Here is a 19,985-nt window from a genome sequence, read left to right on the forward strand (position 1 = left end):
ATGTGAGAATGAATTTCTAGACATGCACTACATCCTAAAAACCCCAGGTTAATAAACGAAACAGTAAAAAGTTGATAAATTTAACGTTAATAAGTGAATTGGTAACATTAAAAACACAAGGATGGGGTTTTGAAGAGGTCGTTGGGAACGGGCGCAGCAAGTTCACTGCGTCTCTTCCGTAGTTATGAAACTTTCCAGCATGTTTTGTAACAGAGACACGCGGACCAATCAGAGGCGCGGTGGCTCATCACGTGACGGCTTTTTCTTTCTTTCTTTCTTTTTTTTTTTTTTTATGTAACAAACGGATATCTGTGAGTATGCCACTTCTCTAAAAACCGACAAGGACTTTCTTTTCGGCAGCTATCGAAATGTATAAACAGAAAGAAAGAAGGAAACCCGCGTTTACATAGCATTATTATTATTATTGGGGCTTGCTGTGATGTCGCATGTGGCGGACTTGGAGGAGAGGAGCGCCTTCTTCATCGGCGCGGATGCGGCGGACGGCGTGTCGGAGGAGGAGGGAGAAGATGAGGACCAGGACCAGGACCAGCAGCACGAACTCATCCTGCAGAAAGGAAACGCGCTGGCGTCCAGAGACTGCCTGAAGGAGGCCATAGACTGGTTCTCCGCGGCCACGCGTTTCGGCCCCGTCAAGCCCGAGCAGCTGAGCACTTTTGTGGACTGCATCCTCCGCAACTTCAGGAGGAAATCCCCGCCCGGCCAGGCAAACACCGGGGCCGAGGCCGGAGCCCCGGCCTCGGCCCCGGTGTTTGACTGCCCGGGCTGCAGGGGGTTCCTGGCGGAGCCGGCCACGGCCGCCTGCGGACACTCGTACTGCCGGCGGTGCGTGCGGCGGCGGCTGCTGGCCCGGTGTCGGCTGTGCGGGGAGGCCGTGGCCGCCGGGCACAAGGACAAGCCCAACGTCGCGCTGTGTGCGCTCCTGGAGAAATGGTTCCCGGACGAGCTGGAGAAGTCCAGAACCCTGAGTGAAGTGGAGGCGATGTGTAAAAGAAAACGCTACAAAGAAGCCGTCTCGTTGGCGACTGAGCTTATCCGATCAGGTGAGTGTCGTTTATCTGTATATATGTATATATATATATTTTTTTACCTTGTCTGCACACATATTAATGGTTAAAGCCTGATTTATGCTTCCGCGTTAAATCGACGGCGTAGACTCTGTGTTGGTGTAACGCGGAACTATAAATCAGCTTTAATACCATGCTGGTAAGAACCTAAGGCATGTGCATTTTAATATAAAATACATATTTTTTATATATATATATATATATATATATATATATATATATATATATATATATATATATATATATACACACAAACCCAGTGTTTTTTTCATCGTCATCTATATATAAAAACACAAGGCAAGACAAGTTTTATTTATATAACACAATTCAACACAAGGTAATTCAAAGTAATAAAATAATAATGAAATAAAATTATGAGAAAAGAAGGTAAAATAATAAAAAGCACAAGTTGTTAAAAATAAGGGCAGTAGAGCACAGCAGGTAAGTATTTAATTTAGGAGTACGCTTGAGTAAACAGTAATGTTTTTAGGCCTGATTTAAGTTGGAGCAGACCTCAGGTCTACAGGAAGTTACACATATGCATATATGTATATACATAACAGTCTGAGGCAGGGGTCTGTTATTCTCAAGAAGCACATATTTTAATCCCTGTTATGATTATTATTATATCATACGAGTGTTAACTCGTCTCTGTTGTTAGTTTAGAGAGCTCTACTGACCAACATTGTCAGAAGTGTGAGCGCATGTGTTTGTGCCAGTCTGCTGCTCAAGGCGGATTTATGGTTCCGCGTTACACCAACGCAGCCCCTACTGCGTACCATGCGCGTCGCCGCGTACCCTACGCCGTAGGCTCTGCGTCGATTTAACGCAGGGCCCCAGCTTACGAAAGTTAAGGCACTGCGCATGCGCGCCCGGAGAGCGTTGCATAAGGCAGGTCGTGACTCTCTGGGTCAGGTTTTATAACTTATCTGAAAGGGGGGACGGGCTTTCTTCTTTTTAAATGTTGTAATTGTTATGAACCACGGTTTCGTAAAAGCTTTACTTTATGTAAACCAAGTAGAGACCCGGTAAAGGCTCTAACTTTACATTAGGACATACCTGTCAAGTCTTGGATTTCAAAACAAGAGAGACATTTTCCACCACCAGCCCAACTGAGATCCAGTATCTTAGATTTCAAAACAGGTTTACTAGAAATCTAAAATAACAGTCAACAATTTACAGACTGAGATGCTGTGGACATTCCTGTGTATGTAATTCCTATAATAGAGCCTAAATGAAAACACAAAAGTGGATTAAAGCACATGTATTTATTTTAAATATTCTCAGTTGGTATAAACATTGATTGTCTTCAAGTGAAACATTTACATTTTCTTTTAATTTGTCATTTTCACTCATGAGGCTCTCTGGCATTAATGACCGATGACACAGACGCATGTTTCTGTACCTCCTCTTTAGGAAAGTACATTTTCTATCCCATTTTTAGAGATATTTACACAAATTCTTGGCTTTTTTGGCAGAAATGCCTTCTCTCTCGTTACATCCATCCATCTCTGATTTGTTGTTCCGAGTTTGCTCTCATTGTCGCCACTAACCTAAGGCTAGTGACAATTCAGTTTGCTGTTTAAAAATTATTATATAATGAAACGGGAAATTTACGGGAAAATACTAATACGGGAGGACGGCGGGAAAAGGGGTGAAATACGGTAGTTTCCCGGCCAAAACGGGAGACTTGACAGGTATCCATTAGTCTCGTGAGATAAATAGTTAATTGGGGGAAAGGACAACCCAGGACACTTGTGTTGACACTGTTTTGTTCGAGGTCTTTGGCTGGAAGTGTTACATGTGTTCATACAAGAGCATGCAAGGACATCAATTATGGATGCTCCAGAGGATTCTCTAACTGGCAGCTCCTTGAGTCTTGAGTTGAAAAGTATGACTATCATGGTCAAGGATATAACTAGACTCTTCTAACTTGAAATGAATGACACGGAGAATCAGAAGCAATTCAACTTTTTCTTTTAATATATTTTTATTGCTTCATGACTGCTTTATTTCAAAACACCCTTCAGATATGCAGGAAGGGACAACAGTTTCCTGCCTTTATTCTCTGTTAATGATGTTGCTGTACTAACAATAACCCGGTAGTGTGACATAAGGTCTGGAATATTACTTTGGACCTTCAAATGATACGATATCAAAATACATGCAGCTTACTGTGTCTTAACACCCCGATGGATATCAGGGTGCTTGACCACGTTTCTTGTGGACTTGCATAGCAGTGAGGATGCTTTGAAAGTTCAGGTTATGAAGGTCAGGAACACACTTTTCCGACCTTTGTGGCTCACGGTCCAACTGAAAGTAGCATCAAAGCATCTACCTGATGATTTAGTGTGCTTTAATGAGCTTAAAACGATCATACCAACTGTTTGTCATGTTCACACTGACATCTGGCATACTTTAATACAGTAATTTAATTCATGTGTTTCTCCCAAAGTTGGTCCAAATACTTTTATCAATGAAGAAATACCAAATGTGAGATTTGCATTGTTGCTGACAGTCACATTTACCCATGTTTATGTCTCTTACACTGATGTTTTTTAGGGCTGCCTTGGGTATCTGAAGAGCTTGCTTAACTTGCATCTTTCTTGAGAAATGCTGGAACCACAAAAGAAACAACAAATCATTTTTGCCAGTTTATAGTTGGAGTACATGTGGGGGTTTCATGTTTATCCCCCCTTTTTATCCAATTTACTAATTGAGACCAGAAATGGGGGGGTGGGGGAAGAATCAGATGCTGCCTTTCCTTTCTGGGCTTTTGAGACCTATGCAACTCATTTTTTTACCTTTTATCTCGTTAGCAGAGAATCTCTTGACAAAGTTAATGTAAAATGGGTTTATGATGTGATTATGTAATGTATGACTCGCATGAAACACTTTCAGTTGGTAAACAATGCAACCTTGTGGACCTCAAAAACAGTCTTGATTTTCCTAATTAATTGCATTAGATATTTCAATCATTTTCCATGCCCACTTCAGTCCTATTAAGGGTCACAGGGTGCGCTGGAGTCTGTCCCGGCCGGGTACGGCCCCGGACTGGTCCCAGTCCATCACAGTCCATAGTACAATATCATACCTGTGTCATTGGTGCTTTTTCTAATATTAACCAGCAGCTGTATAAATTTGGATATTGTTCTTCTCCATCAGGAAAGTATTAAAAGATAAACTCTAAACTCCTCTTTTCCTTGCAGATCCACATAGGACGGCAGCTCGACTGTCCCGAGCAGAAGCGTACACGGCTCTGAAACAGTATCGGCTAGCTCTGGAGGACGCAGAGTTTTGTTCCCGCTCTGGCTGTTCTGTTGAAGTAGGTCACTCCGCCATCATACCCAAACAGACCTTTAGTAACGCTGCGATAACAGAAATTAAATCATGTATAGGAAATGCCTACTTACTGTCACAGTTACTGTTTACTGTCATTTCTATGATTTACAACTGAAACCAGAGCCAGACCGACTGTAGATTCCTCAGCACTGGACACACGTTCACACACCTGCTCACACACCTGCTCACACACCTGCTCACACACCTGTTCACACACCTGCCTTTTGCTTACTGCAGTCCGGTCTCTTATCATCTCTAAGGTTGGCCCTTTTTTGATATTTGAAGCCAGCCGTTATTAAGAAAATAAGTATTTAAAGACCGTTCCAGTCAACGCTACGGCCAGGAAGAGCCTCATGAGTTGCGTCATTGGATTATAGTTAATGACCTGTTTGTTGTAGGTTAGTTTAAAAAGTGAAGGCTTAATTTTGTTTATTAACATTGACATGAAACATAATGGTCTTAAAATTGATTTTGGATTCATGAATTGACAGTTGAAATCCCCGAAATGAATATTTCTTTTATAATGGTCCTGTTACTTAATTCACAAGACCTATTTTTAACAGTGCCCTGGTATTTTTAGTGATGTGTCTGTTGGAGTAAATATGTTACAAAAGAGTTTAATGGCTAATGAAGGTTTTGTGATGCTGAGAATGCAGAGATTAAGGGCAAAGCCATTAATGATTATACAAACTGGAGACCACATGTCTGGCCTGGATTTGTTTGTGGTATTATGTGTGTATTCTTGAAATGGTGCATCCAAACATGAAGTTAATGTTTTTATTAAGAGATGTATAAAGTATTAATATCTCTTTGTGTGTGCACAGTGTTCCAAGTGTAAGACTCATAACCCAGCATAATTTATAAAACCTAATCACCATTTCTGTCTCCTCCGTGTCCCTTCAGGCTCTGTTCAGGAAGGCGATGGTGCTGCATGAAATGGGTCAGGTGGACGAGTCTCTTCAAGTCTTCCTCACTTGCCTAACCACTGACGAGGACTTCCCCGGTGCTAAAAGACAAGTGGAAAAGGTTAGAGAGTTGTGATTGGCTCGCTGGTTGTGAGGAAAAGGCTAATATTCCACCATATCGTCAAACTGAAAGTGTTCAACGAAGCTGAGGTGGCACGGCGTTTATGCCCGCAGGCTGGAGGAGCCAAGCTCGGTGCTGGAATCTGCATGTCGGAGTGGAGTTATTAGCATTATGTCACCGCTTCAAAGAGTCAGGTTACATGAGTGTCCCAGTTCTCTGACTGGATACCCAGGAACACAAAATCCGCAGTCATTAGGACTGTTTGTTAACCAACATTGGTTGTTAAGCGACATTGACTCGGTGGTCAATATTAAAATTCCACTTGGGGCTAATTACATAATAAGCCATTTAACTGCAGACATGCAAAAAAAAAAAAAAAAGTTCCTTTTTATAAGCTCCTTGATGAAAGAACCCTTTGTATTATTGCACTCTGTGTCTTTGTTATTACATGTAAGAAATGTGATATTGTTATATACTACCAGGGATGATTTAACCCCCAACCTGGAGGCTTCTGTTCAGGTCGGGGTCTGGTTGGATTTTGTCATACAAAAGCATTTTTTACAAGGTTCCGACCAAGATGCATTTACTCAAGATGGTGCCTTGTACCACTACGCTAAAAAGGTGGATGCAGCAGGTCTTGGGCTTCACCTTAACTGCAGCAAACTTGGTAAACTTGGAGCGGAGGATTCAAAAAATGACTTGCAGATTAATTATTGAGACAATGTTCTTTATGCAGAAGAAACAATACCAGTTAAAGATAACTCTTGTCTCAAAAGGAGACTTGCTTGAACATTTTCACCAGATACATAGTCAGGGGGTGACCATGGCACAGTTGGTAGAGTTGGTAGGTTTTGGAGTCGATCCCCAGTAGTGATGCACCGAAATGAAAATTTGTGGCCGAAACCGAAACCGAAAATGATAATAAACAAGTGGCCCAATACCGAACAATACCGAACAATACCGAACATGGTTCATCGCAGTTTTTCATTTATTTTGCCAATTTTTTCACCATTGCATGAATCAAATAAATTTGATTTAGGCATGCTTTTCAAAGAAAAAAATCTTTTACAAAATTACAAGGTAGAAAATATTCATTGAACATAAAAAACTGAATATTTTTTAATTTCCCAGCATTATGTTGTTTTGGTTCCACCTCCTGCTGAATGTTAGGTAAAATTCTCATGGGGTTACTTTTTGGTTGGCCAATGATTTATGTTTGTGGTGCGCAACCTTTACGGGAGCAGCCAGTCTATTTCCTTATATTACAACGCTGTTATTAATTGTTCGTTTTTTTTCCCACTTATTCCACCGAACACCGAAAGTGTTTTTTTTGCCATTTTCGGCCGAACAATTTCGGTTACCGAACAATCGGTGCATCACTAATCCCCAGCTCTGTCACAACCTCTCACCATGCCGGTCCTATTCCTGGCTAACCGGGAATGGTTGTGTTGGGAAGTGAAACTCACATAATAGTCAGTCTGCAGAACACAATGATGTGCTGTGGGGACCCTTAAAGGGGAAGAAGCTGAAAGAGGTTACTTTTGTCTATAGCACTCATTTTGAACTAACCGTAAACTGGAAAACAGTGTGCAGTCTCCATTCCGGTATCTTAGCCCATAAATGACAATATGAACTGAATATCAAATAATTAAAAGGTTGATTTCATGTGTTGGGTGCACATGAGACGTTCATGTCTCTGTCTGCAATAGACAAACCCAAATGAACTAGAAAAAAAAAAAGAAAACAACGCTTTGATGATTGCAAAATAAAATAAGACATGTGTGAAGGTTAGCGAGTTAGAGAGACCAGTTAACTGGCTCGTCTTTATAAATGTATCCTTCTTTTGAATGTAGAAGGGAAGTCATGCTGGAACACGTCTCGCTCTTCATTCTGACTCTGTAGGTGTGTCAAAGCCTTTGACTGGCTCAGTTGATGCATCAAGAGTTGCTTGTGTCTCTCTGGGATCATCTGTCATGGAATTGCATAAGTTGTTAGTGGGTCAGGTCTTGTGACTGCCTGTAATGACATTAGTACCACTTAATAGACAGAACACAGACACCATTGTAGTTATGTAAGTGACACACATTCTATTCATGCACTTTCAGAAAAACACATTTATTCCTTGGCAGAGGTACAGATGGGTGCAGTTTGCCCTGTGTCTGTTCATCTGTCTTCAAGATTCCACAAAAACCTTATTCATTCCTCCCTCCGTTTTCCATACCCGCTTTATCTGGTCCAGGGACGTGGGGGGGGGGCCGGAGCCGATCCTGGCTGTCACAGGGCGAGAGGCGGGGTACACCCTGGACAGGTTGCCAGTCCGTCTCAGGGCCACACCGAGACCAACAACCGCTCACGCTCACACTCAGCTCTGCAGTGAATTTATAAAGTCCACTCTTTTAGCCTAATGCTTTTGGACTGCAGAATTCAGAGAACCAGGAAAACCTCCACACATGCAAGCTGCCATAGAGGCAGCAGCGTTAGCTACTGCACGTAGTGCCATCCTGTACAAAAATGAGCTGTCTTAAATAGGGCTGGGAATCCATTCAAATGTCAGGAATCGATTCGATTCAGAATCGATTATCAAGATTTGATTTTGATTCGATTCCGATATTGATTTGGGTTAGTGTTAATAAAACTGTTTTTTGAGCTGTTGCATGAATTATATGACTGTAGTTATGCAACATCTTAATACTAGTATTATATTGAGATTCAACAGCAAGTATTGGCAGCTAATGATGCTGTAAGGACCAATCAGCTCCCAGAATGCGGATAGAACTGCAAACAGAAACATCATGGGTCAGAATTACCAAACAGATCCAGGGAGGAAACAGAGACGGATGAAATCGCTTTTATTTTTTCCCACATTCCGTTTAAATTTTTTTCCCTTTTCGGTCTATTTCGGTTTTAAATTTTTGAGAATTTGGTTTTTAGCATTTTATGCAAATGTAACCCTAAGACAGTATATAAAGTAATGAAATATAGACAATTTATGAAATTATAACTGAAAACTTTAATGTTTTCATATTTTTAAACATATTTAAAGGCAAAAACATGGCCCTAGTTATTTTCGTGTCCAACAAAACATTCTCTTTTGGGCATAAACAAAAAAATACCAAAAGTTGTAATGTAATGATGAAAAAAAAATCGATCTTTAGACATACGAATCGATTTTTAAGAATTAATATGAGAATCGATTTAGAATCGGAAAATCTATTTTTTTTTTCGACACAGGCCTAGTCTTAAAGTCATTAAATGTTTTTAGAGGTGCAGCAAGGGCAGGGTTGATGTTTCTCTGGATCCTTTTCTTTAAAACCATTAAATAAGGCGTTGGCTTGGATCATTTGCTTTGATCATTGTTAAAACTATCCAGCATTACATTATTTTCAACCAAAATCTAATCTAAACTAAGCTACATTTATTTGAGGTAAAGACAGGTAGTTGTGAATTAATCCTTCCAGTGTTGAAAGATCCAGCTCTTCTACTCGACATCAGTCGGGGCACATCAGTAAATCAGTCTCGCATCAGTCTCAGCCTTCCCAGCATCAGTATGATGTAAATGACGGACCCTTCAGTTATCTGTCACTCTCAGAAATGACAAAATGCCACACTTAGAGTGGGAACATAGTTGAGTTTGAGCCGGAATAAGAGTCAAAGTATTTTGATTATACCTGGCACGTTAATGACACTAAATTGCTGGGGTCAGCAGGCTGATTCCCAGCATGTGAAGTTTTCCTGTCTCAGCTTGTGTGGGACACTTTTCTGTTGTGATGAAGACAAGAATGCCAGTTTAAGTTAATGTTTGATGGTTAAAAGTAGTTATAAATTTGCATGAAGATTCCAACGTCTCTTATTTGTTAATATATCATAAATATGAGACGCCGACCTGAGTGTCTCCTAAGTATCCACTAGGGATGGGCGGTATGGACTAAAAAATCTATCACGATAATTTCTGGCATTTATCCTGATAACGATGAAAATGACGATAGAAAAAATACCAATTCAACTCCACCTTTTTAACTATAAATCTATCACCACATTCAGTCTTTGGAGCCCCCAAAACACTGCTCTAAAAGAATACTGAATACTACTAAACTACACCAATTAAATTAATGAATAATGAATTAGTAAAAACCAATTAAATGAGTTACACCTGTACTGCAAAACTGGAATGACTCAGATCCGCCATGTTTGTTACACAAAAATGTCCTCAACGGGAATTTATCTTTTCTTTCTTTCTTTCTTTCTTTCTTTCTTTCTTTCTTTCTTTCTTTCTTTCTTTCTTTCTTTCTTTCTTTCTTTCTTTCTTTCTTTCTTTCTTTCTTTCTTTCTTTCTTTTTTTCTTTCTTTCTTTCTTTCTTTTTTTCTTTCTTTCTTTCTTTCTTTCTTTCTTTCTTTCTTTCTTTCTTTCTTTCTTTCTTTCTTTCTTTCTTTAACGCAGAACCATAAATCAACTTTACACAAAAACGTAATCAACGGGAATTTATCGTTTTTACCGCGATATGACTTTGTTTGACGGTATATCGTGAACGGAAAAATATCGCCCATTCCTAGTATCCACCTAACCTTTATGTAAAGCAGGTCTCTCAGTTAACTACCATTAACTGCTTGGGGAGACGGCAAAAGTTGGATTAATTCAGCAGTGTTTGCTTGTGATTTCCTTGACACACTGATGCTTTTCTTTCAGATCTTGTGTGACCTCCTCTCCCCGGCTGACGAGAACGTCAAGGTTGGCCTGAGGGAAACGACGCAGAACACGCTGCCTCATCTACGCAGTAAAGCCCTCGTGGCAGAGGCCCAAGCTCAGGCCCAGAGCCCGGTACAGACACAACAACAACATCATCAGGGCCGCGCTGCATCTGCACATCACGTGGACAACCAGGAGGTACCTGCACGCTGAATTATAACACTGAAGTAGTGATGCACCGATTGTTCGGTAACCGAAATTGTTCGGCCGAAAATAGCAAAAAAACAATTTTGGTGTTCGGTGGAATAAGTATAATTAATAACGGCGTTGTAATATAAGGAAATAGACTGGCCGCTCCCGTAACTGTTGCGCACCACAAACATAAATCGTTGGCCAACCAAAAAGTAACCACATAAGAATTTTACCTAACATTCAGCATGAGGTGGAACCAAAACAACATAATGCTGGGAAATTTTTATTATTTTATTTATTATTTTCTACCTTGTAATTTTGTAAAATATTTTTTTCTTTGAAAAGCATGCCTAAATCAAATTTATTTGATTTATGCAATGGTGAAAAAATTGGCAAAATAAATGAAAAACTGCGAAGAACCATGTTCGGTATTGTTCGGTATTCGGCCAAGTGTTTATTATTATTTTCGGTTTCGGTTTCGGCCACAAATTTTCATTTTGGTGCATCCCTACACTGAAGTCACCACTTGTATTATTCAGAAGCGATTATCTCGTTTTCTGACCTCAAGTTTTCTGTCTCTATCCAGAAACGCTGGGAAAGTCTGGAGCGTCCCGGTCTGAGCCGAGCACAGTCGCTACGAATGCACGGCTCCGTCAGCGGGGAGGAAGGCCTGAAGAGAGTGAGCTCCGCTCCTCAGCTGGGCGACCAGGACAAGGGCAGCCTGCTCAAGAGAAAGCTGTCCGTGTCGGATATGGAGTCTTGCGTCGTGGACAGTGGAAGTAGCAAACACAAAAAGCAAGGTTCGTTCCCAAACCGTGCGTTCAAATGCTCTTACGTCTCTCTGTCATCTTATATCGCAGGAAATAACACTTTATGTTTAATGGACGTGATTGTAGGTGTGGCAAAAAGCTCCAGACAGCAAACGGCCAAAGCAAAAGCCTGCAGAAGTGTTCCCGAGAGCCTGCTGGATCCCAACGACCTGGAGTGCTCCCTCTGCATGAGGTTAGAACACGCCAATAAACCACTTACACAAATTTACACGCGGCTCACGCTGGCAACTCATAAAAAATGACTTTTAACGGTCCGTTCAGGATGTCCGTAACAGCACGCTGATAACTGTCTCTCCCACTTACACAGATTGTTTTACGAGCCCGTGACCACACCGTGCGGCCACACCTTCTGTAAAAGCTGCTTGGAACGCTGCTTGGACCACAATCCCCAGTGTCCCCTCTGTAAAGAGAGTCTGAAGGAGGTGAGGGAAGAGTCTTCACGCATCTCTAAGTCTGTAACTGAATCCAGTATTAACCCCCTAACCTGCTGTCTCCAGTATCTAGCGTGCAGGAAGTACCGGGTGACGGCTCTCCTGGATACGCTGATCAAACAATACTGGAGCCAAGAGTATGCGGAGAGGACGAAAATTCATCTCGAGGAGACCAGAGAACTGTCTGAGTAAGAAGCCTTTGACTTCTTTTAGGGCTGGGCGATATATCGAGATTTTAATATATATCGATATATTTTCAAACGCGATATGGTACGAGACAATATCGTTTATATCGAGAAAATAATTTTTTTTTTTTTTTTATGATTTTGATTTAGCTTATTTTGTGACAAATTGATTTGAATGTTTTATTTGAGATTTGCACAAATGTTTTGTTATTTGCACAACTGTCAACCTCAGTGGAAAAGTCTGCCTGTTACTGTCTACATTGTATTAATTGCACAGTGTATTTTAATTTAATTGTTATGCAGGAAAGGGATATTTGTTTTATTTTATTCAAGAAGCATTTTTATTCTATGCAGGCAGTTTATTTTTATTTCATTTGTTTTATACATTTTGATATTGTGCAGACCTCTGTTAATAAAGGTACCTGTGTGACATTTGGCACGAGGCATTGTATTAAAACTGACTGTTTTTTCGCCATTCAGCTAGAAAATATCGAGATATGACTTTTGGTCCGCATCGCCCAGCCCTAACTTCTTTACTTGCATCTTCAGCTAGTCTGTGCAGAAATCTCTGGGAGTTTTAAAACTTTTCTCTTTGTTTTTTTTTTCTCTCTTTGCAGCCTGACGAAGAATGTGCCTATTTTTGTGTGTACCATGGCTTACCCCACCGTGCCTTGTCCCCTGCATGTCTTCGAGCCACGTTATCGCCTCATGATTCGCCGCTGCATGGACACCGGCACGCGGCAATTCGGGATGTGTATCAGCGATCCCCAGAAAGGGTAAGCGCATGCTAAACCCACACCGCTGCTGCTGGACCTCCTACGACGCCACTGGTTTAATATACAGTTTTAATATATTCGTGACTGTTGAAAGCCACTGCTTGTATCAGATTGTGCTTTTAATCTAAGGTTTATGTCAATATCTGAAGTTATTACTTCCCCAAATGAGAAACTTGCATATCTATTTCTGCAGGTTTGCTGATTACGGCTGCATGCTGATCATCAGAAGCGTCCATTTCCTCCCCGATGGGCGTTCAGTAGTTGATACGATCGGCGGAAAGCGCTTCCGGATCTTGTCTCGAGGAGTGAAGGACGGCTACAGCACGGCAGACATCGAACACTTGGCCGACAGCAGGGTGAGAACCTGTTTGAGCACTGAATCAATGCGTACTATGAACTGTTGTTCTTTAAGACCAGTTTGTACAGGTTGGCTGTAAGGGGGGGAGTGTCATGCATGACTGATTGTCTTTGTGAGAAGTTATGTAATCGGAAATTCTGTAAGAAAGTACAACAGCCCAACTGAGGTATTTAAAAAAAAAAATTAAAAAATGGTGTTTATTCTTGGCTCGTAGGTGGACGATAGCGATGAACTGGGAAAGTTGCAAGAGCTGCACGATGCAGTGTACGAACAGGCCCAGGTCTGGTTCCAGAACCTCAAGATCCGCTTCCACAACCAGATCCTGCAGCACTTTGGACCAATGCCGGAGCGAGAAGCTGACATCCAGGTAAAGCAGGGAAAGCGTGTGTTAAATGGATTTGCTTTCAAAATTCTATTCCTTAAGGCAGTGGTTCCCAACCTCTTTTCCTTGGAGCCCCCCCTACTTGTGTCTAAGACCAGCCAGACCAGCCAGACCCCCTGACCCGTACGCACTAGCACCAAAATAGTCTTTAATTGAAAAAAAAAATGAACATTAATTATGTTTTTTTGATACATTTCTCTTTGGTTTACTCATTCATTTTTCATTTATTTATTTATTCAAACAGGTTAAAACAAAAACAAAATAATCAGAATGCATAAAATGTATATACCGAAAAAAAAACAAAAAAACAACAAAGAAAACCATAAGAAAAACAAAGCAAATTAAAGAGACAAATCTATGTGTAAATAAATAGTTCCTGTTTGAAAGGGTGTAGGATGAAGTTTCAAAAAACTTTTCTAGTCCTACCCCTTCTAATATTCTTTTTTTACCGTTTCATCATTTCACACAACTTCAAAAAGAAAAGCATAAAAGAAAAGAAAAAGTGGTTCAGCTCAGCAAGGCACTTTGGTCGTTGGTTGTCAGTTCATGTGTCCATTTCCATTTTGTTTCCATTAAGAGTAGTGTTTTTAAAGATTTGTTTAAACTTACTTAGTGATTTGCATGATTTCATTTCATCTTTACAGTTATTCCACAATTTGACTCCCTTCACTGATACACAATGGGTTTTGATGTTTGTTCGTATATGTTGTTTTTTAAAATTACATATTCCCCTGAGATTGTGTTTATTTTTTATTTTTTTATACTCTGTATACATATGATTGTTTTTCTCCAATGTCACCAATGTATAAAATACGCACAAAAGGACATACAAATATTTCTGAAAAATATCTCTTTTAATATGAGACCAACATTTTTTAACATTTTTCCTTTAGCAACCTGTCGGAGTAGATTAAATGTTGAGTAATGATGTAATAATAATAATAAGGAATGAAATCATTTCCTGTGTTTGTCACCAGTGTAAAAAAAACACAAAAAATATTCAAGGCATTCATAAATTATTCCTAACAATGTCTTATGAATGACTCATTTGCAAATATAATTTTTACAACTGCATCATTTCAAAGCAGACAAAGTTTTGCGCCCCCCCCAGAGGGCGGACCCCAGGTTGGGAGACACTGCCTTAAGGGATTAAATGATGTAAAACGGATATATTTGTTCTGATCTTTCAGGATGTTGAGGGAGAGTTTATAGTTGGCTCATAAGTTTAGACAAACATGATGATTTGGTTGTTTTTCCTTTTAATATTATGGTTTTATATCAGAACTGATAGCAGAACAAATGCTCCAGTTCTCCCAGGGTTTTCCTGCTCGGACACATCATGCAAAATGTGCTAGATTCTTTTGTTTGAAAGGAAATAACCTTGTGACACATTGGCCTTTGGGAACACCCACGCTGACACAGATTCACTCAGAGTTCTGGTTCTGACTCCAACTCATCCCGCAGCCCTCGGGGGGGATTACGGCTCCGTTCTTAGGGCAGCCACTACACACACTATTGACAATGTAGGCTAAAGAGCTTAAAGGCCGCTTCATGCCCTAATCTCAGCGGCCCCGTTGCGTCACGGCGGTGTCATGCAAAGAATCCCCGACTCCACACATACAGGCAACACCGCGGAGGCAAAGTGAGGACGGGGAGATTTGGAAGGGGGTTATGTGATTTCCGAATATTTCTGTCACGAGGACGGTTCAGAAATACTTTGGCTAATGGCTGGAGAGCTTGTCTCAAAGTGAAATGTAGCACAGACATAGTAAACTTCATTCACTGCAGATCCTTCTTAAGCACATTTTGTAACTGGCTCAGGCCCACGGAGACACAGGGATTGATTTCATGTGCGCGACTCTGACGCTGCCACGCATTCCTTGTGCGGATGACTGTAAAACAGTCGTCTATCTGTTAACTCACTTGACCGTTAAAAAAAAAGCTGACTGCTTTATTAAATCATCCGTCAAGTAAAAAGCATGAGCCGCGCCGGGGCAGCGAGGACGCAGAAGCAGGTACGGGCCCGCACAAATGCCCAAAGTGTTGCCGTTAATTTGACGCCGAATTAGGCTTCATTTAAAAATCTATATTTGTGTATTTTGCGTTGCTACATTAGCTTGAAACGGTGTCATGGATGGCTGGATTTCATTACAGCTCCCACAAATCACAGTGAGAAGAGGGGGGGGGATAGGACAGCGCAGCCTTTGTAATATGATCAAGATTAGTGACTCAACAAACTCAATTGCTGTTGCACAAGAGCTGCAGAGTTGTTATTGCCCGGGGTGGAACTGGTGCTCAAATACCTGCTACAGATGGAAAAGATTGTTTCTTCATAATCACTGTCTTAGGCCTGTGTTGAAAAAATAGATTTTCCGATTCTGAATCGATTCTCATATTAATTCCTAAAAATCTATTCTCATTTCTAAAGATCGATTTTTTTTTTTTTTTTTCATAATTTTCGGCAGGTGAACTTTAATCCCAGTAGTCGGACACACAGTTTGTCATTACACTTCTGAAAAATGCCAGGTGCTTCATGGCAATATGTGTTTAATTTATTAGCTTATCTAATAAATTAGATAAGCTAAAATGATTTGTTTACTGCATGAACTGTTGCAATTTCTTTCTTTTTTGCACTTTAAATGGATATTGAAAGGCCTGTTTGAGTTATTTATTTCTTAGTTATTTCACAATAATTATTGTGAAATTATTATTTCACTAGTTATTTTACAGTCATATAATTCAGGCAACGGCTCAAAAAACATTTTAAATAACACTAAGCCAAATCAATATCGAATCGGATCGAATCATGATAATCGATTCTGAATATTAAGAATCGGAATAGAATCTTGACATTTGAATCGATACCCAGCCCTAATCAGTCTGATCCAGAATTGTTCGACTGCATTTGGCATTTTTGGCATTAAAACTAGTAATTCCTCCTGAATCTGTGTGAATTCTCTGGATGTGAATGAATTAAGAGGTGTTTGGTTCCTCCTTTTGTTTCCAGGCCACTCCCAACGGTCCTGCGTGCTGCTGGTGGCTCCTGGCCGTCCTGCCCATCGATCCTCGGTACCAGCTCTCCGTTCTGTCCATGACCAGCCTCAAAGACCGCCTGGTGAAGATCCAGCACATCCTGACATATCTGCAGAGCATCCCCAGTAACTAGAGCTTCCTCCACCACGAATCTCCTTTTTGGACTTTGAAATGGCATTTAGGAACCGATTTAGTTCAGCATCTCAACCTAAAGTCTTGAACTACCAGCTAACTGCATTATTTTTTGTTCCTTTTTTATAGCTAAAAACACACATCTATTTTTCTTTGTATGAAACCTACACGACACGAGTTCAAATCTGCAAATCAATAAAAAAAACAGAGATATAACCAAACCACCTCAGGGATGCTCTCAATGACGACTCCTTTTAAAATCTTGGTGGATAAAAGGACAGAATAGAAGAACTCTCACCCGATGTAGTCGTGGAGAAACCGTGAAAAAAACAAGTGACTTGCACTTGATTGGGACGATATTGAAGACGACCGAGAGATTTCCCGACTGTGACATCAAGGTACCAGATTTTTACGACTGGAACACACGAAAACTGAGCTGAAAAGGTGTTTTTCTATCATCTCTGGTCAGAGCTATAAAATTCCATTATCATTCATGTAGAGTCCTAAATGCTGACAGTCCAAAAAGTGATGCAAGATGCAGTGATACAGCACTTTAAAAGCCATTCAAAGATGCTTCTGGATCTCATTTCACCCAGTCTGATAAAGGGGAACCATTGTGAAGAGACTTGTGATGAACTCGGATGCAACTAGAAGCCGGTGTACGCGTACCAAGCGTCGATGAAAGTATTACTCTTCAGAAAAATCAAGTTTTCTTCTCACTCTCTTCTCTCACATGCTTAACACGCACAACTTCCAATGCTGCTGAGTGGCAATTGATTTTCATGTTGATAGAATGATGTCACCTGTGTTTTCTTCCCTCCTTTTTGTTTTATTTCAGATTTTTCTTCCAAGTTCCCAAAAATCTCCATTTTTTGTTTTCAAACAGTTCTTCCTGTGATAGGTCTCAGGGTTGGCCCTGTCTGTCTTTTTTTTCTTTTCTTTTTTTCTCTCTTCTGTTTGACATAATGAACAAGCCCTATCTTCCAAATTTTTTGTTTTGTTACGACCGTTGACATTCTGTCGGGAAGGGAGGATTCAGCACTGGAAATGCAACCTTTAATTGGCTCCGGTCTCCTATTGTACCTCTTAAAGTTCAGCTTCCCATTGAATCAATATTTATAGAAATCTATATTTGTAGACCGACACTTTTCCGTGTCGTACCAAGGGGGTTTGCAATATTATGACAAATATACAGAAAACAAAAGGCATACATGAAAGGAGTGAGCATGGTTCTGGATTAAAAGCTGCTCTGTGTGCGTGCAGGAGAGGAGGGAACCTGCAGGGCTTCAGTTTGGGGGGGCGACTGCATTTGCCTTACACCATTTCGTATTGTGATCTGAATAACACGATGTGTTGGCTTGGTTACCATTCCCTTTTTTTTTGCCATAGCATGAATGTGTTTGTTTCTCTCATTTACTTTAAGCTACCATGTGTTCACAGTATCTTTAAATGATTGAAAAAAGAAAAAAAAAAAAGCATAAGAAAAAGGCTGTTAAATGTAAACCATTTGTATAAAAAAGGTTTTTTGGATAAACCTTGCTTTTTGCTCAAATGTTTTAAGTTATCAATTTTCAAAAATAAATGCACTTTTTTCAATAATCTCAGTTTTCTTTTTATTTGCTCCATAAATTAAATAAGAGACAGTTAAGTGAAAAAACATGAATAGCAGCAATAGCACAGTAAAAAAATTATTGCATATATATATATATATATATATATATATATATATTTATATATATATCTTTACAAATCTACAACATATTTACTTTTACTTATATAATTAACCACCTGAAAAGATGGACATGTACTGTATCCCTAGAGAATAAACTCACTGCCATCAATTTTGAGGAATGTGTACATGTGCCAGCCACAGGGGGGCGATCCTGCAGCATGTTTCACTCACGTCTATGTTCACTTACTAAACCCCCAAATCTGGATATAAAAATAAAGAAAAACATCTGTAACGGGATAATTTTACATTCTGGCAACAAAAGAAGCAATTAAAAGGAAGAACACAGTGGTCTTGAATGTTTGGGTCCATCTCCTTCCATCGGCCGTCATCGTGTGGAAAGCATCATAACAAACTCTGTGGGGGAGACACAAGACAGGACTGATGACTCTCACGCACGCTGCCTGAACATGTGCACGCATTTATATTCAGCCCTAGTTTAGTTTTAATTAACGCTTTCGGTGAGAAGATATTTCCATTACCGCCGAGTGAAGCACTGATAAGAAAAAGCTTTAAAGCAGGGAAAGAAATTAAGAGATTGCTTTTTAATTTCATCTTGTGTTTGGTGATGAGTTCATTACCAACCACAAAAAAGACCCTTTATAGGTGCAAATCTGTTAAACTGGCAGGATATTAATTCTCAATTCTGTCTCGACTGTGACAAAAAAAAAAAAAGAGCAGCTGACGAATCCTTCAACTTCAACGGTAGAAGCACCTGCTGACTGATAGTTACTGTGTGTGAGGATTATATTTAGTTAACATATATGTGAGAGATCCACACGTCTCCTTTTGTGTGAAACATTCCTGCCGGATGCACATTGTCCTACTTATTTTATCTCCTACACTTTGGATGCTCCATAACCTTGTTTTCTGTCGGGTCTCTCCATCGTCTGCTAATTACTGCCAAATATAACAAACACAAGTCAACATCTCCCGTTCCTCCCGAGGTTTTCCTACCTACAGTCCCCAAATATGTTAATTTTAGTTGTGAAAGTCCTGCTGAATTAACCTGACGATAGTATGCAGAGAGTTTTAGCTTATTTTCTGTTTAAAAAAAATGTAAAAGGGGTCTTTGGAAATTTGTATATCCTCTAGCATTTCCTACATTTCTGCATAAATGATCCCAAAAAGTTACAAAGAAATTGCATAAAAGTCCTAAAAGGAAACCAAATATAGAAATGAGGCAGAAATATTGTACTTAATCTTTTATTTATTGAGGAGAAATATTCTAATGAGCGTCTGTGTGGGGCAACAAAACTGAAACCTCTGGGATCAAAGAGGTAATTTGGAGTCAAATTAGAGTGTGGTGCTCTCAGTCTCTCAAGCACAGCTCGATCAAAGACAGATGAAGCAGGAATAGCACTTTCAAGGCAGCGGAAATTAGTTTTATCGTGTTAAAACATCAGTTTTAACACAGTTTTTGGTACTATTTCGAAGGGAATAGTACCGGGGGAAAACCCACCTGTCTAATGCGGTAAAGTAATGATGGAAGTGAAAAAAGAGAGGACGGATGAACAGGAGTCATATAGGTGACTTAACCTCCATGTTTATAGGGGGGCCATCTCAGCCAAAAGTGAAAAGCATTTGTCTCACTTTAAAGGAGAAGTGGAAACCTCATGTGGAACATGGGAGTGGTAGTGTCATGGTTTGGTCCTGTTCGGTCTTGGAGAGTCTCAGTCAGTGGAGCTCAAGAGAATCTGGGTGAAGCAGCGAGAAGACTCGGAGCACGCGACTTATTCTACCCAAACAACGGTTAAAGAAGAATGAGGATATTGATTTAAAAAAAAAGGCCTCAATAAA

At 40.2% G+C, this 19,985-nt stretch overlaps 2 protein-coding genes across 2 annotated transcripts in view; one reads left to right on the forward strand and one right to left on the reverse strand.

The window, feature by feature from the left end:
• The first annotated feature begins 301 nt into the window (after positions 1 to 301).
• On the forward strand, positions 302 to 16,881 carry lonrf1 (LON peptidase N-terminal domain and ring finger 1). Its single transcript, XM_061744822.1, has 12 exons — positions 302 to 1,061; positions 4,295 to 4,410; positions 5,331 to 5,453; positions 10,138 to 10,335; positions 10,916 to 11,129; positions 11,226 to 11,331; positions 11,467 to 11,581; positions 11,657 to 11,778; positions 12,393 to 12,551; positions 12,745 to 12,907; positions 13,124 to 13,276; positions 16,299 to 16,881. Exons 1-12 carry the CDS (start codon positions 440 to 442, stop codon positions 16,455 to 16,457), a joined length of 2,250 nt encoding a protein of 749 aa, XP_061600806.1. The 5' UTR covers positions 302 to 439; the 3' UTR covers positions 16,458 to 16,881.
• A 1,256-nt stretch (positions 16,882 to 18,137) lies between these two features.
• Positions 18,138 to 19,985, reverse strand: part of cabp4 (calcium binding protein 4) — a 47,978-nt gene continuing 46,130 nt past the window's right edge. Inside the window, exon 9 of the mRNA XM_061744947.1 lies at positions 18,138 to 18,542. Within this exon, the coding sequence (XP_061600931.1) occupies positions 18,514 to 18,542 (29 nt within the window). The 3' untranslated portion in view covers positions 18,138 to 18,513. The remainder of the gene's footprint in view (positions 18,543 to 19,985) is intronic.

Source organism: Cololabis saira, chromosome 1 (genome assembly GCF_033807715.1).
Source record: "Cololabis saira isolate AMF1-May2022 chromosome 1, fColSai1.1, whole genome shotgun sequence".
NCBI classification, from domain to species: domain Eukaryota; kingdom Metazoa; phylum Chordata; class Actinopteri; order Beloniformes; family Belonidae; genus Cololabis; species Cololabis saira.

Coding starts and splice junctions, on each gene's coding strand:
- lonrf1 (XM_061744822.1), top strand. CDS start 440: ATGTCGCATGTGGCGGACTTGGAGGAGAGGAGCGCCTTCTTCATCGGC. Junction 11,332..11,466: donor GAGTGCTCCCTCTGCATGAG/GTTAGAACACGC, acceptor CCACTTACACAG/ATTGTTTTACGAGCCCGTGA. Junction 13,277..16,298: donor AGCGAGAAGCTGACATCCAG/GTAAAGCAGGGA, acceptor TTTTGTTTCCAG/GCCACTCCCAACGGTCCTGC.